The sequence below is a fragment of the Choloepus didactylus genome, chromosome 2, assembly GCF_015220235.1.
Source record: "Choloepus didactylus isolate mChoDid1 chromosome 2, mChoDid1.pri, whole genome shotgun sequence".
In the NCBI taxonomy this organism is placed as follows: Eukaryota; Metazoa; Chordata; class Mammalia; order Pilosa; family Megalonychidae; genus Choloepus; species Choloepus didactylus.
This window is the reverse complement of record NC_051308.1, coordinates 162,004,665-162,032,215: the sequence shown is the minus strand read 5'-3', so window position 1 is coordinate 162,032,215 and position 27,551 is coordinate 162,004,665. Positions and strand designations below refer to the sequence as shown.

Here is a 27,551-nt window from a genome sequence, read left to right as displayed (position 1 = left end):
TTAAACCAAAAATACTTAAAATCTTCTATATGGTCATTTATCTAGTGGAGTAAAGGTAGGAATAATTTACAAATACTTTCTAATATATCCTTTCTGACAGTTTTTAAAAAATTCCCAAATTTGGCAAAAAAATTTTTAAAAAGTAGTCTGAAGGAAGAAACCAAGCACTCAATACCTGCAGCTTACAGCAAAATGCTATTGATTATTTCGGGAAGCACAGAGCAGGTTTAAATATGATTTGTTTAATTACAACAAAAATGCAGTTTTATGAAGTAATATAGTTTGTCTTCATAGAGGATTTTATGCATTGTGTGGTGGTAAGTAAAATCCCATCACTGTGGTATAAATTTGCTCAATTACCAGAATGGCTAAAAGAAAAAAAAATCAATTTACATTGAAAGGCAACAGAAATTAGATCACCTTGCATAGTAGGAACTTGCTAGCAGTGTCTAAACTGCTTAATAATATCAAAATTTACCATGTTTCACATTCTGAGAATATTGGTGCCTGTTTTAATATGCATACATCTTCTTAAGAGACTTGTGTGAACAATTTTTTTTTGCCTTTTGCATGGAAATTTGATATACAAGAAAGCATTTCCACTTACATACTCTTGTAAGCTTTAGAGGTTTAAGTAGTTGCTTTTCTACATTTCTAGAATTTGTAATCAGTTTATATTTCAGATCAGTGCAGTGAAATATCATGTAATTTTATGAATCATAGGAACCTAATATATCAGGAGGGATAAGTAGGCTATTATTAGCAAAAGAAATGCATTTTAGTAATTTTATCACTGATTCTAGAATTATACCAAATTCGGAATCTTAAATTCTTGTACCAATAAAGTGGCATGGGCTCTATCATAGCAGATAGATAGGCACCTGTTTTATTACCACTTTGATTCGTTCTGGCACCCAGATTTACCGAAGTGCAAGAATAGGTGCAACCACTCAAAGCCACCCAGCTGTTTTTAGGTCGTGGAGTCAACTTCCTGGAATTTTGGGGGAAACCAGTAGAAAAGGGAGTACAAATGTCACTTTAAATAGAGATGTTTAAATCAGATTTCTGCCTGAGGGTAAAATTTCAGTCTGTTTTAGCCCAGATGTAATGTCTCCCTCTACAGAGCACAGCATTAATCACTACCTGACAAGAGAACGTATGCTGAGCATAAAGGGCCCCTGTTGATCTTGTCATTGATTTCTCCAGTCTGTGAGGAGTACATTGTAAACATTAAAATTCACATGTAGGGATTATACTTAATCTCTGAAATTCAGTGTCTAAATTAGTTGTCTGAAGAGAAGCCTATTTAAAACAAAATATTTGCAGGATGTATTTTTAGGATAGATTCAATACTTTAATAAACATAGAATATAAGATTAAAAAGCAGGCAGGTTGAAGAAAAGTTAACTTCCTCAAATATGTGACCAAGTCTTAATTCTGTTTGAAAATCCACTAAGTAATTTTGAAAATATGGTGTGTGTGTATGTGTGAATGTGTATGTGTGTATTTAATGTGATAGAAAAAAGAGACATAAAAATGAAGTCTTAGTTCTTGGGCAGGAGAGATGGGAGAAGGTATAAAGATTATTGGCTTTAGACATTTCATAAATTCAAAAGTTATTTTGTTAAAACAAAAAGTAATACTACACTGTATATTTTTTTCTGGATGAAAAATGAAATCTTCAGCCTTTTTAGTAGTGAAGAAGAATGCACCATGAGGTTCCTAATAAAAGAAAAAAGGGCTTAGTTTTGCTCTATTGGTTATTAGATAATACTCTTTAACACCTTTCTTTGCCATATACATACGTGTGTGTGTATAAGTACACAATTTATATTCTGTTAGCTTGCATATTGATCTTTGTTAACAGTTATTGACAAAAAAAAGCATACAAAATCATACAAAACAAATGATTAGAGTATCTTTTTAAACTGATTTTGAAAATAATATGAGTTATTTGGTCTTTATTTTGCTCTTAAAGGTATTCCTATGTTTGGAATTGCTTTACAGTCCACACTTTGCATCCTTTGTTTAGTTATTTTTGCATTGGTCCACACCTCGGACTGATTATTGCTCTGGGTTTACATGACAGAATAATCTAACCCAGTTACAGTCAGAAGTGGTCCTTGGCTGCCCAGGTGGGCTAGGTGACCTTGCTTTTGATAATGCCTTCTCTTGTAGAGGATAGTAAGTAGTGTCTGTCTATAGATAGAGCAAAAGAGGGTTTTCTCTGTTTTGTTCGTAAAGTAATGTCTAATTTTAATAATTTATTTTTAAAATTTTGAGTACTATGTCAGTTCTCCGTATAATGGTTGAATCATTTCAAGATTTTAGATAAGGTCTTTAGCTGTTCTGTTTTAGGTAGATTATATTTATTTAATCAGTTCTCAACTGCAATTTATATGAGAAAGAATCCTGTTAAAATGTTTTCCCTGTGTTTTTAAATCAAATTTGGACTTGTGCATACCCACAGTTGCCTGAAACGCTTTTCTAAATCTTATATTTATAGATATCTCTTGTTGATTCTATTTCCCTAGTGAACCCTAACTAATACATCTCCCATGTGGAAATTTTTTATCTTTGCATTAAAAGCCTACCCTTTTTCAGTGTTCACTACTGTGGTTATTGATTGGAAATTACAGAACGCATTTCTCGTACAGCATTTTCTCCACTCATCTCTGTATTCTTAATCTCAGGATGCCTGTGTTGTATTTTAATTCTTAAAATTCCTGGTTTTCCAATGGTTAATGTCCAGGACAGTTTGGGAAATTCTAATTTTGGTAATGTTGTATACTTACACATTGATGAGAGTGTATTAAATGTATTAAATGACAGAACTGAGGTACTGAAGATATATGTCTTGTTTTCCATTTTTTCAAAGATGGGCATAATTAATTAAAACTTCATTTGATTTGTATGCATCAACAAATAAAAGTTATATTAAAATTATTATTTCCTAAACATTTTCACTGTTATTAAGCACACAACTATTTTTGTCCTTTTTTCAGACGTCTTTCTGTCATGAGAAAGGTAATATTTGGATATTAGGTGCTTCTTGATAGTCTATAGACGAACCATATAGCCGGTCGCCTTTTGCTTTTCCTGCTGTAAGTGCCAGGATACCCATTTGAAATCTCTTTTCAAATCATTACTGGTTTTAAACTATGTTCACAGCCTAGATATTTAAAATATTTGCTTCTCTTAAGCAAGAAAATCCACTAAAACCATTCGTTGCCTTTCTCTTTACCTTATTTTAGTTGTTTTATTGGAAAAAAAGAAGTATAACTGTTACCTATTTCTGTATGTTTTAGCATACAAGTTAGCATATCTTTTATAATTTTCAATTTAATGTGAATCTTAATTTTTAACAAATCACTTTTTATAAGTCTATCAGTTCATTTATATGTAGGCCAGTTGGATTTGCCTTAAATTTCTCATCACAGCTTACGTGTTTTAAAGGTGGTGTGTATATGTTGGAAGGGAGAATTCTTACAGAAGCTTCAGACATTCTCCGGCAACATTTTTTTGGTAACCCACTTTCCAAGACTTTGAAACTGTTCTTAACTTTGTTTTTTCTGTTTTGTCAGAGATGCACCATATCACTATGTATCTCAGGAAAGGAATATGGCAAAGGAGGACATTGAGTAACAGAAATCTAAAATTCTGAAATCTAAACAAATTCTGAAAAAATACTATGAAAGGATAAAGACCATATTTGCAGCCCAAATCAGCCTTTTTTTCCCAGTTGCATTGAATTAACAGAAGTATACAAATTTAGTTTTCTGAAGTAAATACTCTCCAGGTTTAAGTTTTAGAATTTCTTAAAATGGGAAGCAAATGTACTTGTTACTGCTATCATATAAAATGGATCTTTTATCTGTCATCATAGATAGATTCTAAGGTGCCACCTTTGTTTAACCTGTATTTAGAAGATGAGTCAGATGAATGGGTCGGGTAATCTGGTTTTGGGTGGTCTATCGTTTCAGGTCGGTGCTGTGTAAGCCAAGGGTAATGCTTTCTTTTCCTTGAAATATACTTTGTGTAAGTAGCTCTTAGGTGACTTTGTGGAAGTTTGTGTATTCTGCCTGTTAAAGGTGCATTCTTGACCAGGATAGAGGACAAGAATAATCATATTGAGCAACCAATCTTTAGGAGCAGTTACATTAATCAGGAAAGGAAGAGGTAACAAAAGTGGTGTGTATATGTTGGAAGGGAGAATTCTTGCATTTTTATGCAGGCAACTGCCTACATTTTTTCAGATATTTTTGCTAACCCTTGTTATTACCTGCAGAGGGAGCTTGTATATGAGATAAAATAATCAAGGCATAATTTCCCTTTTGAAAATTATTGTATTAAAATATTTTTTAAAAATATTAAAAAAATTTTTTGTTTGAGAAATATTGTTCTAAGGAAAGTAAGGCATTTGAGATTAGGCAAATTATAGTGAAATTTAATATACCTAATGCCAAGTATTTATCATTTCCTGGATTGACAGATTATAAATTTACCTTTATCTTTTCTTATTTAGTAAAAATAACTTGAAAAATAACAGAGATATCAGATTCATTTGAGATGTTTATTTATTTATTTATTTTGATGATTGACTATAGCTCTGGGAGAATGACTGGAATTGTCTCATTTAAACGTCTGGTGGTTGTTAAAAGAGAGGACCCAGCTTTCTAGATAATTTTCTAGATTATGTAAAATATAGACATGATCAGTACAGACACACTAGTAAATGACATTCTTCTACATTTATTTAATAGATCAAATTACATGAGTTTCAGATGCTGTTTCGAAAACCAAAAATTATCACTTTAAATTAATGACTTTTAATTGCAATAATGAACCAATTAGTGCAGTGACACTTGAACACGGAAACTACCAGTAAGGATCTAATATTAAATGATTTAGAAAACTGCTGACTAACTTTGAAAAAAATGAATGCAGGCAAAATATGCAGTACTTGACCAAAAACTGATTTTATGAATTCTGTGCCAACTGAGAATTTGTAAGAATGTAAGGCTGATAATCAGAAATACCTTGAGTTTTAACATTCAGATGTTTGGTAATCAGTTAAGGTGATAAGCCTTTTGGAGCATTCAGATCTTTTTAGTGAGCCTTCAGATCTTTTTAGTGAGCAGAATAGATCACATTGCATGCATATACTTAATAGAGCCAGGAAATCTAAAGATGGAATAGTATATTAAATTCTAAAAATTATTCCAGTGTTTTAATTTTTACGTTTTGGTATAGTAATGTTTTTTCAGAAATTTCTTGTAACCTTAAAAAGAGATGTAATAGTCCCCTTTTCCCCTCAGTTTACCAAAGAATATGACAAATAATAATTCACTTTGCATTTTTAAAAGGTTTGTTCCTTAATGAAATTCATTGTTTTAGATTTGTTATGTTATTAGCTAATCTTTACTAATGTGTGAAGTCAGCTTGTTATTGTTATACAAAATAGTCCTCTAAGTAAGCAAACCATTGTTTAATAAAGAGATTTATGGTACTGGCATGGACTATTGTATAAGTATTACCTTCTCAGCATGGTCCTGTATTATCTTAACAAGTCTGTGCTACATTTATGCAGAGCATTTTCACAACAGGGTAAGAATATTAGCAACAGCAACTATACTTCAGTAGGATTTCGATGGTATGTTGGACAAAAGTGTACAAATGTCATTGTCCATAGAATCATTGATAGGTATCCTTTACTGCCAAGTTTACTTTGTATTAAATAATATGATGAAAGTAGATTCTGATCATGGTTGATACTAAATATGATAGGTACTGGAAAATGGAATCCAATATTGCAGTTCATTACCCTTTCCCCCCTAATACCACACCTCCCTTCACAGTGAGGTAAGGGTTACTAGAGAATTCATTCCAGGAAAATTGTTATGGGAAGCCCAGTAACTGTCACAGAGTGCATAACTTCGGTGATGTTACTGGAAAGGCACAGTTAGGGTAAGTTCTACTTGTTTTGTCTTGAATTTGGAGATAGACTACTGAGTGGTTTTTAAATTGTGACATTTGAATCTATTACAAATAAAAAATATATGATTTACAATTATTGCCTTTGCAAAAGTATTTTTTTTTATTATATTGGAGATGTTGACAAAGAAGTTAACTGATATCTGCTTTTCCATTTAAAATAACCCTGTCATTCTTTATAAATTGTAAAGAGATTTTTATTAAATATTCTTGAATTAATAAAGAAGAATAGGAATTATGATAACATACTATGCTCATTTGTATATATGTCATTTTATTAAGAGCAAGTGTGAATGTATTATTCCTGCTTCTATTTGAGCAGATTTGTTTTTTAAAATAAACTATATTATGAATGGATTATATTATGAAGAATACTCTTCCAAATACGGTTAATGTATGTTAAGAGTATAGATTTAAAGTAATCTTTTTAATATTAATTTTATAAAAATGGAAGTTTCTTGTAAAAAAGAATTTATATGTGTTATACTGTTCTTTAACCCAAAGTTGAATATTTTAACATGTTAAACACTTTAAGTGGAAGTTAACAATATGGATATATATAAACCATTAATAATATATATTCAAAATTTTATGTGTACCTATATGAAGAGTCTGGGATGCAAAATTACGAATCTGCATGTATTACTAGCTGAATTGGAAAAAAATAAAAATGCACAAATATTTTAAATTGCATGGTTACAAACAGGGATTTAAAAACTAATGTTTTCATCTTGATTATAAAATAAACAATAATAATTTCTTTTTGCTTTTAGTGTGTTACAAAGTATTCCTTTTGTCTACTTGATACATTTCCTAAAATAGAAATGTAGTAAAGATTTAAAAAGACTATTTTTATATGCTTTTTATATAGTAGATTCTGTGACATTCATGTATTGTTTATTCAGAGCTTCATTTAAGAGTGAAAAATGTTAAAATCTTAGAATATCAACCTTTCATTAATTTTTAAAGGGTAAATTACAGAATTTCACAGATTTTTTCCAGTAGTTTAAACATGATTGTATTACCTTTATGTAAAAGTTAGTATCTAAGGAAACATCTGAGAAGTCCTGATGCTTTCCACTCACGGATACTTTTGTTTCTAATATTTGTGGCATTTCCATATTTTAATATAAATATGATTAGTAAAACTTCCTGTTTCAAGATTCATATTTAAGAAAGAAAAGTGAAAACTCACTCTGTAAAATTATTTAATTAATGAATTTTTATGCCATATAGTTTTTAAAAATTAGTTTCTATTTTCTACTCTTTAAATGAGGATTATTGATTCAAAAAGCAATTTTGTTTTAGCCAGATATAAGTCAAGGCAGAAAATTAGTCCTTACTATTCATTTCAGAGGCCCTAACTAAAAAGTTAGCTTTGGTTCAAGGAAATGGTTTAGCACAGCATTTTACTGCTTATCAGAGCATCATAACAAATGTTTTGTTATCTCTAATAACTTGCCCACAATAGCTATTGGCCAACGCAAAAATAAATACCCATACCTTTGAAATTATTCAAATTACACTTCAAGAAAATCTTTGCTGTTTAAGATTCAGGTAACAGCTGCAACATCTTAAAGTATTTAAGAATACTTTCTAAAACCACATTTTTATCATTGTCAACTTTATAGTAATTTAGGGTTGATTAGTGCTTATAAAAATCCTGTAAAATTATGGTGAAAGAATTATAAACAAACTAGTGTTCTCACTTGATGGTCAGGTATAACTTTTAGACTTTGCCTATTTTATTAACGTAGTTGCACCTCACAATCTCCAAAGTGTTTTTATTTATTTATTTTTTTTACTAATTTTCTTATACTGTATTACTAATTGGTTAAGAAGTACATAAGTTCTCCTGGCATTTCAAGCTGGAAACCTGTAACTGATTTCATTAAATTAGAATGGATTTCTTTTAAAATAATTGTTATCCAGTTAATAATATTATTTGATTAAAAAATTCAAAAATAAAGCTTAAGTAATTTAGACCTCACATTTTCTAGAGTTGCTTTTTTAAAAAACATTTATGATTGGTTTCTAATAGTGTAGAAATATTCCTAAAAAAATTAGAGAATACGTATTAGTTCTTTTTAACAATGCTAAATTGAATATCTTGTGTTATAATCATCCCTTAATTATTTAAGAATATTGAGTCATATAGATTGCAAACACTAATAGCCTCATCCTCTATTGCCTGTAAATTCTGTGAAAATCAAGAGGAGCATACAGAGAACGTTAACTTTTTTGTGGGGGTGGGAGGTGGCGAGTCTTAGAATAATTTCAGTTCTAAGATTCAGGTAGTAAACCAAATTGTGTCCCCCAGAATGTTAATTTTTAATTGAAACTAGACTAACATATAGCCTTAATTTGTTAGTTTACTTTATTAAAATTGACATGCCATCCTGCTTTATTTTATATTGATGTGTTACAACCACATTTATGGAAGGAAAAAACAATATATATATATAAAATTTTCATTAGTTCTTGGCCAAGATTTAGCATTGTCCTGATCTCATTTTTTTAGCTGAATATTTGGCTCTGTTATCTAAACTTCTAAATTAATTGTATTATTGTAGGACATAAAAATATTGATTTTCCTCTCATCTCCTTTTCTATAAGATTCAAAGGCTTAGGTAAATTTTTGTTGTAATTTTACTATTTTGATTTGTTGATATTATTCAGTAATTAAAATATGTTAGGAAGGATTCCATGAAACAACATATAATTTGAGCTAAATAGTTAAAATTTTCATTAACATTCCTTTATAGAGGTTAATATTTGTTAAGCATTGCAGCTGTAGCACTCTGTATTTTTAAAGCTCTGCTTATCTATTTAAATATTATTTCCTTACTTATCAGTTTGACTTTTTAATGCTGAGTGCTTATGAAAGATTCAATATTTTGCATTGTTTTAACAATCAAAAATTGGTGAAATTTAAGTGTTATCATTTAGATTAAAATTTTTGGAAATATACCATGATGGTGATAAGGAAACAGCTTTTTAAGTTAGGACTTCAGTCCATACATATTTTTTGCAATATTTATTAATGTATTGCAAAGTACTTTACAAAAAAAATTCAGTGGGAGGTGGAAGCTCCTTATGATTGGTAGTGAGCTTCCTGTGTGTGAACTTTGAGTTTTATTGATTCTATGTGTGCACAACAGATAATGAGTTGGATAATGGTTCTAGAATAGCTGTTTTTGGCTTAATATACGTAAATATACACTAATTTGCAAATTCTTAATTATAATCAGAATTTATCTTTCAAAATATATTACAGGTAGCTAATGACATATTTGGTTGTTTAGCTGAGAAGCAGGTGTTTCCTTCTTTGGAATTAACTTACATTCAGGACTCTATTAATTTGACTAAAACTCTTTAAACCAATTTTTCAAGACTTTGACCTTACAGGAAATTAGCTGTGACATTTACAGGGTAAAACTAAGATCATAAAAGTAAATTCAAATGAAGTAAATCTTGATTTTTGGCAGCCTTGTCATCCCTCTTTGTTCTGCAAGTTACACTTTTTCTCAGGGTCACAAGATATCAAGCCAGGATGATTCAAGTTTTGCTATTTTCCCACCTCTCACACCCAGGTTTGATAAATTAAAATATATAAGTTGTACAGTAATAGGCAATTCTTGCTACATAAAAGAAAACTTCGAATTTGTGTCCTATTGAAAAATAAAAGTCATACCCAAATTATCTTTTGAAAAAATTGATATTTCATGTGTGGGTACATTCTCTTAAAATAAAGTATGCTTTTGTTGTTCAGAGCAGCCATTTCTAACAATGTTGTATGCATGTAAGTGACAGATAAAGGCTTAAATTTTCTTTAATAATTCATGGTGTGTGTGTGTGTGTGTGTGTGTGTGTGTGTGTGTGTGTATATGTCTTTGGATTTTGAGATGTTATTTCTGGTTTCCTACAATGCCACAGAGGTTATTGTGGCAGCACATGTGGTTTTAAAATGTGACCTTTATGGTACATAGTTTGCCAGAATTACCAGATCAAAGTATGTATTTGCGTGCATTGGTCTTTAAGTCTGTATTTATAAATATTGGTGTTTTTTCCCCATTTCCAAGAAAAATTTTACCTATAAATCCATTTCATCTAGTTAAAGATTAATATCTGGGCTTTAATTCTGTTCATTTTAGTTTAAAATCATTTATTGAGACCCAGCCTGGTGAGATGTATTGGATAAGGGTTGTGCTCTCCAGGTACTTAAAATCTCCTGAGAGAAACTGAATTTGCACAAATAATTTTAATGTAAAATATACTATAATGACAAACCAAAATGAACTATACAGGAAGGGCTGTGGAAATACAGTAGGCCAAGTGAACTCAAAATGAGTAGTATGGAAAAAGAAATATGGTGCCTTGGTGTGAGTGTGTGTGTGTGTGTGTGTGTGTGTGTGTGTGTCTAACAGTATGAACAGCAAAGAAAGTGGAAAGAGATGAAACCAGGCCTGCTGTGCTAAAATTAGACTTTATCATGTAGGCCACATGGGCTAATATTTTTGAGAAAATCTTATGTTTCAATAGGCATTGTAACCAATGAATTAAAATGGCGGAATGCTGGAAAGACTAATTATAATATCTGGACAATCGTCCAGGTGAAAGGCAAAGGATGTGACAGATGTGAGATATAATAGGATAGTATTTGACAGTTGATTGAACGTGGAGGAGAAGAAGAGCCAAAAACCAAAGCCTAGACTCAAGATTTTGACCAAATCACTCATTCATGCCATTAGTCTGATTAGGAATAAGGGAAGAGGATTGAGCCCATTTTTCTGGTGATACTTCAAGGTACATGCATTAAGCCTAAAGAATACCAGCTGCTAAAAAGCAAAATGTGGTTAGAGTTGACATGTTTATTTTTTAATGTGATCTTTGAAAAATAATTTTGCTTCCTTTATAAAGGTTTCTCAACATATTCGTGAGTAGATTTGCATATGTATAAATGATAAGTCATATTTTTTTCAAATGCTGATGTAAAGTTAAAAAAAAAAATGTGGGTTTAAGGCAATGAGGCTTAGGTTTTTGGTTTATCTGTATTTTATATGAGGTGTCCACTAGGTAATCCAGACTTCTTAAAAACCGGCTATTATAATTTGGTTAGAGAGAAATCTTTCTTTTGCTAAAGAATACCTTTGTCAAGATTAGACCTGTTGAGATATTCTTCATTGTTCAGGGGCATTTCAGTAACATTCTTAATAGCTCTTTAACCAGCAGATTTTATATTCTTAGATTTCCTTGGATACCAACCTGCCCTTTTCAGAAAGCTTCAGTGTTTCTGTGCCCTCAGAGGTTTTTAAAATTTATTTTTATATTTTTTATTCATTGCAATTTCCCTTTACTGTGTCTTTCTCTTTTGTTATCATGAAATTCTAATATTATATTTTTATTTTATTGACATCTAGGAAATTTCAATGGCTTTTCAGTTCTTTATACCCAACAGTACATTTTAGATTTTTTAGCTGATCCTTTGTATCATGTTAATTATATGTGACAAGCCTGAACAACAACCAAAAGCACCTATCAGTGCCTGTCAGCTGATTACTTCAAAGTAGGCTGTCAATATATTTTTGAATAAATGTTTATGCATTGATAGACTTAACCAGTTTTAGGTTCATCTCATGAATATAGAAACAGTAAAGATGATAATGAAAGAGCTATAGTAGTGATTTTTCTGTGCTAATCCAAAAGTGTTCTTGCTTCTTTTTATAGAGTGCTTAATACAGCTTAATATTACATGGAAAGCCTCTCAGTTAATGTTTATTATCATTATTGATATAGATTAAATCTAGTAAACTTTGATTCACATATTTAAGTGGCATCTGTTTTGACACCTTTCTTCACTCTGCAAATTTGTTTTATTTAAATTTTTCTCCCATTAGAAATAAAAGAAACATATATATGTCAGGCCATGTTTATTGGAGTCGTAGGTGAAATTTTCATATCCTTTTAGGTCCCCTACCTCCCCTGTTGAGACGTTGCCTATTCAGTGGCTTGAACTTTAAGTAATACAACTCAAGTCCTCATCATTGATACTTATTTTGATATACTCTCTCTTCTGTTTCTCAATACTGCTTAGGCTTTTCTATTATTGTTGCTACATTGTTGTAGATGATAAATCAGTGACTTACCTGACCGACCTTTATCAAAACTGATGCTCTGATACTGAAAACAGGAAGTATTGATGTCTTCCTGTCTACTTGAAAGTATCAGTACTTTCTGCCACTTTGGTAAAAAAGATTAATGGTTTTGGTTCTTTTACTTTTATAATCTGACACTTGACTGAATTACCATAGAGAAAACATGCAAATAGGATTATGATTTTTTTTTTGTAGTTCTTTTCCCTAGCCTACAATTAGAGCTCTCAAACCCCCACCTGCAAATCATCCCAAACATTAGAATCCTCCCACGTACTAACAGTTTTAAAAGGAAGTCAGCAGAGAATACTAGTCAGAACTGTATCCAGGTTTGAAGGCTTGCTTTTCCTTCTTTCTACTGGTGTATGATTCATGCTGAAGACTTAGTTTCATAAGGTAATCAGCGTAAAATAAAGGGAGATGAACTAAATGTGGTGTATTGATACTGTAGTCTGAATTTTATTTTGGTTAAGGCATAGAAATACTTAAAGAGAAAATTTTAATTATAAGAAATATGTAAAGAAAATGGATTTTGACAAATATTTTAACAAATCCATGGTTGAACTGTTATTTTCTGAAATGATCTGGTCATTTTAGCAACATGAGAAACAATGGCATTGAATATCTTATAACCTCATTTGAGCAAAAGTGGCCCAAATTTTAGCTCAGGGAACAATTTCTGGTGTGCAAGGAGCCATTCTTCCATAATTTATTTCTTTAATGGGTGATTGGATATCACAAGTGGGTTATATTTTTCTTTAAATTGTGAAATAATAGTTGTTTTTTGGGGAGGAGAGTCTGGTTGTCTGCCTTCCAAAAAGTCTTCTAGAAATTAAAATCTTACTGTATTCTTGCATTTGTAGCAGAGACTGCTGAAAATCACCTTATATGAAACTGAATAGCTATGGTTTGATTTAACATATTAGTAATATTAAAATTTGTATATTCTAGCTGGAGGGATTCAAGATTTTAATTTAGTGAAATGCCAGAACAATTTCTTGTATTTGGTTTGACAAATGTGAAAAGTGTGCCTTACAAAATCAGGACAGACATATATATAAACACCATTTTCAGAGTAATTATTAAAATCTGTTAAATTTTTATTTAACATTTAGGTATCTTTCTGGAAATGAGGTTTTTTGATTCATATATTAAAGTCAACTAAATTACAAATGCTGATCTGAGGGACTGTGGAAACTTAGAATTTAGAGATAGCCATGGTTTTTCAACCATGTTGAAATCATAAATACAAAAAAGAATTAATCCACAGTGTCGTGTACATTATAGGCTGTATCAGAAACCTCAGTTGTAAAGTAAGGCAGAAGTTTTAATTCCAGTGTGAAAATTTATTTGTTTTTCATAGAGAGATGAGATATAAGCCCAAGATTAGCTGTTGAACAGAGTGCTAAGGTCAGTTTAGTATTTTTGGAGGAGACACAAAGGTGTGGACTTTGATTTTCTCCTTCTTTGTCCTGAATGGTAATAAAATTGTATTCTACCCAAATGTTGACCTCTTTCAAAAAGATTTCACTGTTAAGAGGAGTTTTACTGAAGAAAACTTTTCTTTCAAATTCAAAGCATTGCTCTGAAAATGTTTAGATACGGAAGTGATCTTGTCAAAAAGATTTACAAGAATAAATTGTCTTGTATTTTTGGTGTACTTTGAAAACAAATGTATTTGCTTGTTTACATAATCCCCAATTTTTATTTAAAAAAAACAATTATCAGATATAGTCAACATATATAATTTCAAATTTCATAATATTTTTAAATGTTTTAAATTCATTTAAATATTGCAAATCCTACAATGTTTTTGTAGGTACTATTAAATTTTCAAGTATTTTCTTTTTAAAGTCATTTATTCAGCATCATGATCAGACGGTTCCATTCAGCAGTAAACAGCATGGGTGCAGAAAAAAAACCAAAAAGCTGCATTTAGTAACCTTTGTTGGAATGCTTTACACTTTCCATACAACATAAACTAAATCAAGTATTTTAATGAAAAGCTTCATCAAGGATTATTCTCCTGGAGGTGGGGTCTAGGTTCCAGGTTTAGTTTCCCCTCTAATTGTGACCCTATTGCTTCCTCACTTCCTCGCTTTCCCTGCCTCCCTCCCTTCTTTCCTTCCCATCAAAAACGTTTATTATGTGTCGGCTATTTGCCAGGCTTTATGCAACAGTTCCTGGCACTGAGGTTATAGTTTTAGGGTTCTGTTTTCACTTAACTCATAATCTTTTAAGAGTAATACTTTGTTAGATAGTGTAAGCACATGGTACTGTGGGCACCACATGGCGGTGTACTCCTGGTGTGTTTGAGGTTTAGGGAGGAAGGGAGGTAGATAGTCAAGTGAAGGTTCTGAACTGAGTCTTAGAAAAGGAGTAGCAGCTGGCCATGCGACAAGTGTCAGAGATGATTCTAGGGAGAAGGAACAGCATAAGTATGCCGAGAAAAGCCAGCAAAGTATGCCAAGAAGTGAGGCTAACCTCATGTGGTCCAAGAACATTAAATCCAATTACTTTAACATTTTAAACAAAGAAAACCAGGAAATAAATACGGATGGCCATTCTCAAATTTAGATACTAGCTAAAAAAGAAACCATTAAAAATTATAACAAATTTTCAGAAAGATGGCTAATAATTTATTTTGTATTCATTGTATTAATCACCAGGTTATCACACTACTCACCAAAATCAAGATAAAATGTGAGGAGTAAAAGTCATGGTCCATAGGAGCTGCTCCTCTTTGAAATATGTTGAAGTTATCTGCCCATTTGCCTCTTTTCCTTATTTTCTGCTTCACTGTATTGCTTCAGTGCCTTGAACAAAGTATGTATCCAGGAAATATTTTTTTTTTACTTGATTTGAAGAGACAGTGTTGAAGAAAGACAAACCTTGAGGATTTCAACAAAATAAATTTTAAAATAATTTAAAAGCTTAATTGAAGAGGATACATAAGATAGTCCAATAACAACTGCCGGATGATGACTAGGAATTCAGTACGAAGATTTTTTTCAGTTTGAGGTGGTCAGGTTGGCTCTATGGCATGGGTGACGCTTGAACTGTATCGAGTGTGTATGGAATTTCTTTAGGGAGAAAGATGAGAAATTTTTTCTGTGGATGTTAGAAAATCTTGAGTAAAAGTTGATTTGAAAGGCATATTCAGAATTAATGAGTAAATACATTTGGCAGAAGCAGAGGGTTAGATTAAGTATTTTTGAAGTTAGATCTATTTGGGAGGTATTCTAGCTTTTTTTTTTGTTGCTTTTTTTTTTTTTTTTAAACTTCGTTTCCCACCAACCTGAAGAACAATGTACCTATTGATAAAATGGAGATGGGTATGTTTTGATGATTAAGTTACAATGAGAATAATATATGTACTCCTGTGGAAAAAAATCAGTCGTTCTAAGATTTGTCAAAATCACAACCCCAAATGTTTTATTTTTCTTACATATAAAATGATCTCTAAGATTGGTTCCAGTTTTACACATTTTTGTGTTTTTAGGGTGAAATGAGGAAGGTTAGTATGATGGAGATTGTTAAGGTGGATGGGGAGTGAGAAATTAGATATGAGGATTTGGCAGAAGTTACTGAGGAGGGAATTAAAAGAATGGGAAGGGGATTAAGTGATATCAGAGTAATACATCAATGCAACAGTGAAGGTGTATCACCTTAAAATGAAGTACCTTTTGTATTGACAGCTGTATTTGATCCAAACTCAAGATGAGTAATGCTTTTACTTATGAAGAAGCTCCAGAGGATTTTTGGTTTTAAAAACTATTAGAAAATTGGCTAATTTCATTTGTGTGTGTATGTATATGCATGCACATATGCACATTTAGTAAGCTTGATTCAAAGAAAGTCTTTTATTTCATGATAGATGGAATTTTTTTTCCTTTTATGATTTCAGACTAATGTTTTCCTTTGTTATTGTGAATAAGTCACCAGTTGAAGAATATATGTATAATTCATGCTAAATCAGTGTATTGGTCTAGAAGGTTTTTCAGGAGACTAATGATGGAGTAGAGACTTCTTTAATATATGTGACTATATAAAATATTATTAATGTTAACAAATGTTGCACTTTAATCCCCTAGAATGATTGTTTGTTACCAGCAGATTTATTAAGCCTGAATTGTGTGAAATTGTGTGTGCATAAGCTGCTACTTAGATTCTAAAAATGCTATTGAAAACTGTTAAGAAGTTTTACGTATAATTGGCAGAGCAGTATTAAGTATACTAAAAGAAGTTTGTATATATGGTTGGCCAATGTACCTTAACCTTTTTATTGTTTGTCTTCTTGTATTAATGTCATCAAATTATTAATTCATGAACTAGGGTGGAAAGGGTGAAGGCACCATTTAAATGTGTGTGGCAAATTTATCCTTATCACTAGAGACATGAAAAAAAACAAATTTTGTGTTATCTGTAAAATGGAAAGCACTTTTTAAAATTTAATTTACAGTAATCCACTTCACTTCCAGTAAAACACCTAGATTATTACTACCATAATATAATGTTTTTATTAAAAATTTGTAACCTCCATGTTTTTGTCTAATATAAATAGTATTGATGGAAAAGTTTAGCCTTCATTTATTTAACATGATACCTATTAATTGTCGCATAGAAATACTCTTGTGAATGGTTTGTTATAGCATGACTATTAAATTTTATGAAACATGAGATTTGCAGAAAGTATTGTAATAATAAAGTAGTATTATTGGAGGGAGTCTAGATATAGGGAATTGGAAAGCTCTAGAAATACTTTTTTTCTAAGAGGAAGGGGTACATTTAGTTTGACTTTATAATTATTTGGAATAAAGTTGGTGATTTTGGCCTTGTGGACTTTGTAGCTTTATAGCAGAAAATCATTAAATTAAATTAAATTTTAACAGTTTCCTGTTGCATACAACATGGAACTGTGATAGATTCAGTATTTCATATGGGTGACTAGCAGTGGTGACAGAAATTTCAGGACTTTAAGCCACTTTTACCAAGAGCTATTTGAAACCATAATGCTAATGGTAGAATACCTCAGGGGTCTTGTCCAAACCTCATTACTTTTCAGTCTCCTGTTACTTACTGTTTTGATTGGTTTTAAATTCTCTCCTGCCAAACGAAGTAGTAGGAAATGTTACTGTGGTAATGTCCTTTGTTTTCTTTTTTGGAGTTTACCCCCGTACGCTGTAAGCTGTATACGATTCTTACACACACGCCTAAACACAAATTTGTTTTGACCAGTAAAAATAATGCTGCTTTTTGTTGTGTTTTGCTAATTCCAGTATGGTTAATTTACATTGACATTTGATTTCTTAAAGTAATAGCCTGAAGTTGGTTTGATTATTTTGGCAGACATTAACAGTTATTAATTCGTTACTTGACTGAACTGCATCCAGCTATGTTGATATTGTGTTTGTTCATCTTTAGCAGGGATTGGCCAACAGTAGCTGACCCATTGTTTTTATAAATAAAGTTTTATTGGCACACATTCATGGTCATTTGTTTAGGCATTGGCTGGCTGCTTTTGTGCTACAACAGCAGAGTTGTGTGGTTGTGACAGAGACCGTGTGACTTGCAAAGCCTAAAATATTTACTCTGGTCATTTATAGAAAAAGTCTGTTGACCCCTGATCTATAGTATCAGTCTACATAATTCCTTGCTTCTCATCTTTTCAAATGTAAGGAAATACTGTTGGTCAATTTAACCTTAAGAGATCTGAAAATCACTAGTAACATTGGCAGTTATTCTTATTAAGAACAGTTTTTTGCTTTCTTTTTCATTTGGAATAGCAGCAAGTAATTTTTTTTTTCTTAATGTTCTCTGAATTGAAACATTTTGAAAAATTGTTAAAATGTTGCAAAAATACATTAGTCTTTTACCAAAGGAGGAAATCTTAGCAAGTAATTCATTCTTCCAGTCATTTTTCTCTGCTTTTTATAACCTATATTTTTATTAAACAGCACTGTTTTATGACTGATATTTTAATAGAAGCTATACAATTACATTTTTAAGTTGACAATCCCTTTTTCTAAAAACCACATTTACTTTCCCAACTTGCTTGAGTAAAGAAGAACTAACACATAAAACTTGATATGTTTTACTTTTTGAAAGAACTAAAGTTTTGTTTTAAATTTTTTTATATTATTTACCATTCATTCCAAATTATTTAGACTGTTGCTTTTTTCTTAATGGTTGTGCTCATGAATATTTCTCTTGCTTTCCGTCCTTGTCTTCTAATGCTCTTTGGAGAAATCAGCTACACCAGCCACTCAGAATCTCAGCCTGACACTGGAAGAAAGAGTATTCTTTTCATTGACTTACTATAACTTTATCCCTAATGTTGTTAAATAAGTTATTATTCAGAAACCATTGATGTATTTGTTTTCTTACAATCCCAGAATATTATTTTGAGATTTAATTACACAGATATAAAAAGTATGGAACATAGGGTATGAAATGTGTGAGCTGAATAACTCTGAGGTTATTTTATTATGGCTGTCAGTGTAATAATCTGTTATTATTAATCTGTAGGTTTTCTCCCCCCAATTTTTTTTTCAGAAATAGCCAATTCTTTAGATGTAATTTGAAAAAAATGAATGTTATAATAATTGCTCAGGCATATTTTAAGAGAAGATGCAGGCCTCTAAAGTCATATTACTTAAGATGAAATCAGGATATATATGTATAATGGGAATAATTGGAAAAGTAATGGAATCATAGGTTTATTGTCTATTTCTACCCTAGTATATGGTTGCTGAACTTGAGGCTTAAATGCTTGTGAATTGCCGCTACCCTCATAGTGGCAGATTAAACGATTCTACTGTCTGTACTTCTCATCTCAATCTTCTATTCTTTAAATCAAGATGAAACTAGTTGATTTAAGTTCGTATCTCAGTCCAGAAACTGTTCCTGTGTTATTTAAGTTTTGAGGAGTTTAATAATTATTTAATGTATATTTTGGGCCTTAGTAATTTACTTGCGTATTTAATTCTCCTTTGAAGATTGTTAACTTCTTGAAGATAGCAGCCATATCCTAATCTGTTTTAGAATCCCTTTAGAACCTATCATAGGACCAACTGATATGTAAGGTTAAAATAAATAAATAAGTATGGAACATTCATATTTCAGCACTCGATGTCAAAATACTAGGACATACTCTCTAGATATTCATTGACTTGAATTGACATACACATAGTTATGTTGCTAATACCTACTTTATTTTAAAAGTAAGAATTGCAAGTTCAGGTGACATCGCATAGTTTGCAAATGAAGTGTATCATTTATTGATTACTAAAGGCAGTATGCTATACTTCAAAATTTTATTCAGCTTCTTACTGTGTATTCTTTATAGTTAATTTTTCATATTTATTTTTAAGATCATTTGATATATTTTACTCAGATTAACTCTAAGAAAACTCTTATGGTAATATTGATAATCTAATATATGACAGATCCTGGGTCATTATTATTTCATTTAGTGGTTGTATGTATAGACCAAGAGGGAATGTGAATATTGATACAGGGAATGGCTAGTAACAGTGATTTATGAACAGAGGATCCAGTGCAGTGAGCTAAACATAAGATTGCATCTTATGAGTCACACTGGATTTTTTTTAAATTTTCCTGGATAGTGTATAGTCCATAATCTTATTGATGTTAACATTAAAAACATTCCTTCCATGGCTATTAAAATGCAACTCTAATTATATTGGAAGAAATATTTATGTATTTCTTTTTCTGACATGTTTTAGCACATCTCAGGTAATTTGGCTGATAAGATTTATCAATCTAGAATATTTGTTAATTTGTAATATATATTGTAAGCACTTTAAATAGCAATATAAATGAGTAAAATTAAGATAGCTCAGTTGGAAATACTAATAATTAAGTTAACATTTAGCTGTCATTACCTGAGGAATGTAGTTTTGCTCCTGTAAACATTTCTAAAACCAATTCATTATTCTTTGGATATTTCATCACTTTCATAATCCCAAATGACTTTGTTCTGTTTCCATTTTGTATCTAAAGGAAAAGCCAATAAAACATATAAAGTGAGTAAATTTATCTGATCTACCTAATTAGTGGGAATAGTGGTTTTAGAACATGGACTTGGTTCCCAGTCCTGCTTTTTACTTACTGTCCTTGAGCAGGTTAAGTAGTCTCATTTTAAAATAAAATGGGGATAATTAAGATATATTTCTCCAGGGTAAGATTACATGAAATTCTGTGAGTTAACTGTTTAGTTTATCAAGTTTGCTGTCATATTTTGTGAATCTAACTATGTGCCGGAAAACACACACTTTTTATAAGGAAATTGATGATGAATGTAATCTCCCTATGTGTGAGGGTTTTGACTCCTTTGTTCCTCAGTACACAGCACATAATAGGTGTTCAGTAAACGTTGAATGAATGATTTGGTGACTAGTGGAAAGAATGGCTTTGTAGTTAACCTTGATTGGAATCCAACCTATGCCACTTACTGGCGAGTTACTCTACCTTTCTGAGCCTCAAATTTATGACCTTTTAATATCGACTTTTGTAATATCGACCTTTGTAATATCGGATTAGTGACGTCTCTCTATATTATTTGGCGCATAGTACCCACTCTGGAAATGGTTGCTTAGAAGGAAAAGAATAGTTCTGGGCATAGTACTCATAATTTGTATTCAGCTCTAAAAAATTGCATGAGCAGTCTTGACTGTTATGAAGTTAGGAGGAAATATAATGACTTCTAAAATTGGAGAGGACTGCCCATTTAAAAATTTTTCCTTCCTCCAAAGGGGAAAACTACTAACTTCTCTGTTGTAGATGTTATTTTTTTCTAATAATAATAACAAAATATTTTAAATAAATAGATTTTTGCTTTTCTTCCTGTGAAAGTTGGGGAAGCCATTAACCTTCATGGTATGTAAGGTAATATTTTGGCTAGGCATGAGTTTCATTTTTATTTTTTAAACTTCAGCCACAATTTTGTGCTCAGTCATAAAATTGGTTTGAAAATGACAGCTATTTGTTTTTGTTTAACTTGTAGGATTTTAATGAAGAGAATGGCATACAACAATAGACTGTGCCTCTATTATCTGTAGCTCCAAGCCTCTTTTGCATGCTCAGCCTGATTCCTAGATATTACAGCAGATAACGCATGTAATTTACTTGGAGCATTCCTGAATGCTTCTCCTTGCTACTTCTCCTCTAAGCCCTCTAATAGGAGAATTTATTTCTTCACATTGAAGAAGTTTCAGTAAAAGGGTAAGAACAATAATGGTAAAGGAACTTTAGTATAATAGTTTAATTCAGGTACTCCAGACTTGATACCAGTGTGCACTGCAATGAAACAGAGAAAAAGGGTGATGGTTGGCCACTTGGTTTTAAAATCTCTTATCAGTATTCCCAGCTCCATTGCTTTCCTTGTGAAGAGGAAGAAAATAGACTCAAACTTGGTAAAAGTTGGTTGAATGCCTGGAGCCAAAAAAGCCTTTCTGATTAGCGATAGCAAGGGTTTACTTAGCCTGCTGACTGAAGGAAAACTCTTAAGGGTGTCAGTGTTTTCTCCTATGTTAACATGCGGGAGAATTGTAGCCTGTAAGGACTGCACATAAAATGTTTCTGAAAGATGAACACCCTGAATGAGGTTTAGCCAAATTGAAATGAATCTAATTTATTTTTCATTTTCTAAGCCTTTGCATGGAGTGCATGGAGGTAGAGTGGAATTTGTGTCATCCTTTTGTGTGTTTGTGTTTGATAAAATATAGAAAAACAGCTTTCTTTTGTATGTAAAGTCTGTCCCATAATGATTGTAATTTTACACCCCAAATTTGATCAGAAAGACTGATTTTGTAAAGCTAGCTTTAGTTTTCATTTAAAGTTGATATATTTATCACATAGAATCTTAGGCTTATGAAAAGCATAATGTTTCACTTTATGTAGCAATAGTGCATAATAAAAAGGATGGGTGACTTTGGAAGGTCTTATGCTTTGATGGCTCTTTTCTTTCCCTGTTCTCCTTGTGCACATAGTTGTCTTGGGTTGAATATCCAGTGTGCACAGTGGTACATTTCCATGAGTAGAAATAAAAAATAAAGCTTTAGATATGAATATTTATGTGGCTTTTCTCTTAATAGACTGTTAACCTTAGTTAACCAGTTTTAGAAAATTCTAGTTTAAGTTTTCCTCTTATCCCATTAATTTGAAGCATGTTACATACAGTATGCTCTTTTAATTGATGCTTATCAATAAATTTTATTTTTTCTTTCTGTTTTTGCCAAATAGGCATCATCACATACAAGGTTTAATATAATTTCCTGATAATGCAACATAAAAAAAAAAAATGTGACTGTTAAAACTGATTAAGTGGGGTTTTCCTTTTAAATAATTTTGCTGACAGTTTAAGGCATGGGATATTTAGTGAAACTAGTAAATATAAGCAAGTTACTCTCTGAAAGACTGTAGTTGACTGTACCTTGTAAGTCATGTATAAAATATTGAGGGCTGTTGGGATATAAACAATGCTGAAGCTTATTCCTGGAAGTCACTGTTCAGCTGTAGAAGGTTTAGTAGTTATGCATTAATTGACTTTTTGCATGACAGAGTGAAAGGATACTTACATCTAAAAAAAAAACACATGGCAAAGGTTTGGTAGACAATGGCTTGTGATTTATAGAAAGAGATAGGAAGAAATTGTTTGAATCTTTATTTGAAGGATTAGACAGAAGTGAAGATAGGAGCAGTTTGCACAATAAAAGTGGCCTGGGTTTTTAAAAATCATAAGTCATTTATAGTTTAAGTAGAAATGTTCTTTTACTGTTTTTAGTAAGAAATGAGCTGTTATTTATCATTAAGGAGACTTGCTATCTGTGTTCTGTGCTTCTACATTCCTAATTTCTCTTGCACTCCATATTAAGCTCCCTGAAGTTCTTAGAAACAAGTTTCTTAAAAATCTAAAGACAAAGAGGTTAGTAATGTAGGGAATGTCTTAAAATAATCTTTTCAGTGTGTTGAAAGGAAATTTAATAGCCCTTTTCCAGTATTTTTCTTGATTTTGTTTTTGGTATCGAGATGCTTTTATTGGGCCTCATCTTGCTGGTAATTACAGAGTTTGGAGGAGGAGTCTACAACTATCTATGTGTGTATTTTGGCTCTAATTTGATTTAGGGGCAACATTTCTTGGGAAATGTTTCACCATATTTTATTATATATGTTTACGTTCATTCTACTTTTAGCAGATAGTGGTTTGCTAAGAATTGCAGTTTTCATTAACATTAGTTTAATGGAGGGTTGTTTTTAATTTGGATCACAGCGGTAAAATCTTTTGCATTAGTTTTCAAAGTTGTGTTTAAAGTTTGAGATTTAAAACTAATTTTATTTAATGTGAAAGTTATTGCCTATGTATTGTAGAAGTGAGAAAAAGGAATATATATTTTTTATTTGCTCACTGCACAGGCAGATGGACTTAAACTTTATCTGCATAATAGAAGCCATGATTTTATAAATTCCAGATCCTGTTTCTCTTTGACAGAAGCAATCATTTATACTAAATCTCATAATTGATTGGAGTGTATTTTTAAAAATTGTGTTTCACATTCTCAAACCTTAAGTTAGGCATACATTGAATTTTTAGTATAGTTAAAATCTGTTCATGGAGTATTCAGTCCTGGCCAAAGACCACAAAAAAAGTCTTGGTTGTGTGGTTTCCCCCTCCTTTTCCCCTCACTAACAGAGGTTTTCCTATCTTGGCAGCTGTTTCCTACAAGGCAGTCATCAGTCCCTGATTTCTTCCTTCCCTTTTTTCCCACAAACAAGGACTCTTTGAAATAGTGGATGACTGAAGACAGACTGATCTTGGATCACTTTAGGAAAGTAGAAATGTGTTCAAGAGTTGTACATGTGGGCAAGCAGCCCGCAGGCATTAGCTCATTGAAATGAAAGTGCTCATTACAGCCAAAACTTGGATAGTCAAGATTCTTTGCTTGAATCAGAAGCAATCCAAAGGCTGACTTAGTTTTACTTGTAGCGAATTAATGCACTTCAATCACACATTGAAATTCTAATTTGAGTAGTCGGAAGGATATAAGACATTGTTGACTGATTAGCCTTTTGGATGTGACAGACTGTAAAATCATTTGACTTCCTGTGCTTTGTATAGACTAGGTGCAGTTTTAAGAAAGGTACTTTGCTACAGCATATGTAAACCGCATGTTTACTCTTGGTTTTGTGTTCTAAACAGTCTATAGGAACTCAGAGGGAAAAATGAACGGAGAGAGCCAGCTGGTTCTCTAGGGATGTGTGCCATGTGCCTCCGTCAGATTAATTTTTGATGTATCATTCTTTTAATATTTTTGGCATTCAGAGGAGGAAGTTTGCTCCTCTCTTTTGTTTCTGTACTGTTTATTTTTGGACAGAAAAGAATCTGAGGTGGTCTCAAAAATGGGCAACACCAACTGTGTCCTCCCTCATTATGACCTAAAAGGTCTTACTTCTAGAGAGAGTTGAAAAAATTGGGCTGATAGAGGTCATGGAGGGGAAGATAGGGAAGCACTTTTAACTCTGAAATTATAGGCGTAATAAAACAAACCCATTATTACAGAAATATTTCACTAGTTTCAAATGTGATTTTATGGGCCTTCATACTTAAACGCTAGAAAATAGCTTCAGATTAATTTTTCACATTCTTTTTGGTGTGTTTGCTGGTAAAGCAACATAGTAACTTTATAGTGTGATGAGTGTTTCCTTTTAGAATCTGATTGCTTTCCCATTGAAATTACATTCCAGTGAACTGAAAGATTATATTGAGCTGATAATAGAATCACATGACACATTGAACATCTAGTAAATGTAAAGTAGTTCAGATAACGTGAAATAGAGAACTCAGAGTTACCCATAAAATTTTTATTTTCTAAATATTCCTTTATGTTTTACTGGCATTTATCAACTTTTTGTGCAGATTCATTTTATTTGAGTTATATAGACAACTTCAGAATGGGGTAGGTATTTGCCTTGCTGTCCCATTTGATAAAACTTTTTAGTTTGCAACAAGTTAACTAAGAGTGGCTTGAGGAAACTTGGCAAGAGTATTAATACCTAGAAGAAAATAATGGGAAATTAATATGAGGAAACAGTAAGATGTCACTTTAAAGGGAAAACTTGTAATTTCTTTTCTCTCAGAGGTAGACCAGCAGACTAAATAAATTTGGGAATTGATTGCATTTTATATATATCATAAAGCTAGTATTAACTCTGCATCTTCCCAGTACTGCCCTAGAATGAAGTAAAATGCTTGAATGGAACCCAACAAATGACCTGGTCTTATATGATCCTAGAATTTGACTAAGTTAGACTCCTGAAATTTTTGTACTCTGCAATTTGGAAAGCTGGGTCCTAATGGTTAGTCAAAATTAGTCTTGGCTTGGATTTTTTATTCTTGGCCACCTCTCATTTCCTCCCCCTTTAATTGTGTTGGCATTCTTTGAGATATAATCATAGTCTTGGTTTTTATTTTGGTCCGGGGGAATCAAGGGTTTGATCTTATTAAGTTATACCTTGCTGTAAGGAAAAACTATATGAAAATCTAAAACTTTAAAATGAGTTTGTGATTTTATTAAAGCACTTTCTCTATGAATAACCAGCAACCAGAAATAACGGTTTGATATATAATGTTTAGCAATGTGGAGTTTTAGGAATGCCTTTAGTATACAAATTAAAGTATATCCATATGTCCTTACTAGCCTTGTATAGGAAAAAAACAAGTTTGATTACATCTCTAATCTACCTTACACCATCCCTGGATAAAATAATAGATGATATTGCTGTTATCATCACTAGGAACTAATGTATACGCAATTAGAAATTTTTATTTAGAGTCATTACATGCAAAAGCTAGTACTTGGATAAAGTTACTGTACGTCATGGGAGACATATGCTGTATTTTTCTGGAATGATTTTCTGCTTTAGATGGCTTGCTAAGAAAAATTCAGTATCAGGAATTTATATAACTATTGTATGCATCTATGTCATGTTTATATATACTTTTTTTTTTTTCCTTTGGCTTTATCCATTTTGAGAAATACAAGGTTTAGATCTCTGGTGTATATGAATATCTTCCATATTGGATTTAGGATTAAAGTATACTGTATACCATTATTTTTTATACTCAAGAGAAGGATGAGGGAGGAGGAAAAAAGGGAGAGTTGTTGGCATTATTGTTTTTGCCTTTTTTTTTTTTTTTCCTTGATGTAGCAGGGCCATGGAGTAAATGATGGATTTGTTTGTTTTTCAGATATGAGGATCAATGATGCACACTGCTGGTTTCCATGAAGTTGGACATTTATAACAAGATTCATTAAGGAATACAAAGAAAATATTTAAAGGGATCAATAATGATGTCTTCTGGTTGCAGAATGCGAAGTCTGTGGTTTACCATTATAATCATCATCTTACCGAATACAGAAGGTAAGCTTCAGTTGAAATTTTTTAAAACCAGTAGAAAAACTGTTACATTTCTTTGTATGGAAGTGGTTAGAATCAACATTATTTTATTATTTTAAAAATATGAGTTAGAAAATTTCCAGAGTGAGGAGTTCTTTGGGTGGTCAACATTATTTTCATTACAAAACAAGAGAAATCTGAATTCATATTTTACATAAATTTATAAAATACAGTTATTCCACATAATTCTAATGGAATGAATTGAAAGCTCTGTTTTGGTGTATATATTTCACATTTATTTACTAAATTTATTCTAGTAAAATTGAAAGTGTTTTGTGACAGGTCTTTCAATTCAAATTTAATTTGTCTGTGTCTTAAATGAGGTCATAGATCTAAAACTCCTAAAAAATTTTTGTGTATCTTCTGAAAAAAAATGTGTTTTGAACTGCTCCCTTTTTAATGCTATTTATATATTTAACAATGTATGTTTTCCTTACCATATGAAATTTGTAGAAGTGTAACTATTTTCCTGTAGACTTAACAAGAGTTGTGGAATTTCTCTCAAGCAGCATTATTTGAAAGATTTTTTTTTAAAGCTTGAAATAGTAGTGAGGATATTTTTGAAGAAATATCTGATTTTTGAAGAAGTTTGTCTTTTGAGGCTTAATGAAATAATTGGAGCCATCATTAATTAATTAATATATTGATTTCCTGGTGTCCATTATTACTTTAGTTGAATATTACATCCATGTGAAAACAGAGCAAAACAGAAAACAGACATCTGCCCAGGTGCTTTTTACAGAGCAGGTTAGGAGTTAATATGGAGCTAAGATGCATAAATTTTACAGTTAGTTGATAGTGGTCATTACTGTATTCTGTGTGAAAATATATTAATACTGTAAAACGTGGGAAGACTATGAAACCTCTGAGAAATGCATTTAAAATAAAATGTATTTTTTTCAGTCCCAATTAAATATTGTTGAAGAA

General features: G+C 31.5%; 1 protein-coding gene across 30 annotated transcripts in view; it reads left to right on the top strand.

Moving 5' to 3' along the window:
• ADGRL2 (adhesion G protein-coupled receptor L2) overlaps positions 1–27,551 on the top strand; it is a 502,012-nt gene that overhangs the window by 311,319 nt on the left and 163,142 nt on the right. For all 30 annotated transcript variants that reach the window (XM_037826794.1, XM_037826795.1, XM_037826807.1 and 27 more), the window contains one exon: positions 26,416–26,588. In XM_037826794.1, coding sequence (XP_037682722.1) covers positions 26,516–26,588 — 73 coding nt within the window. In that variant the 5' untranslated portion in view covers positions 26,416–26,515. The remainder of the gene's footprint in view (positions 1–26,415; positions 26,589–27,551) is intronic.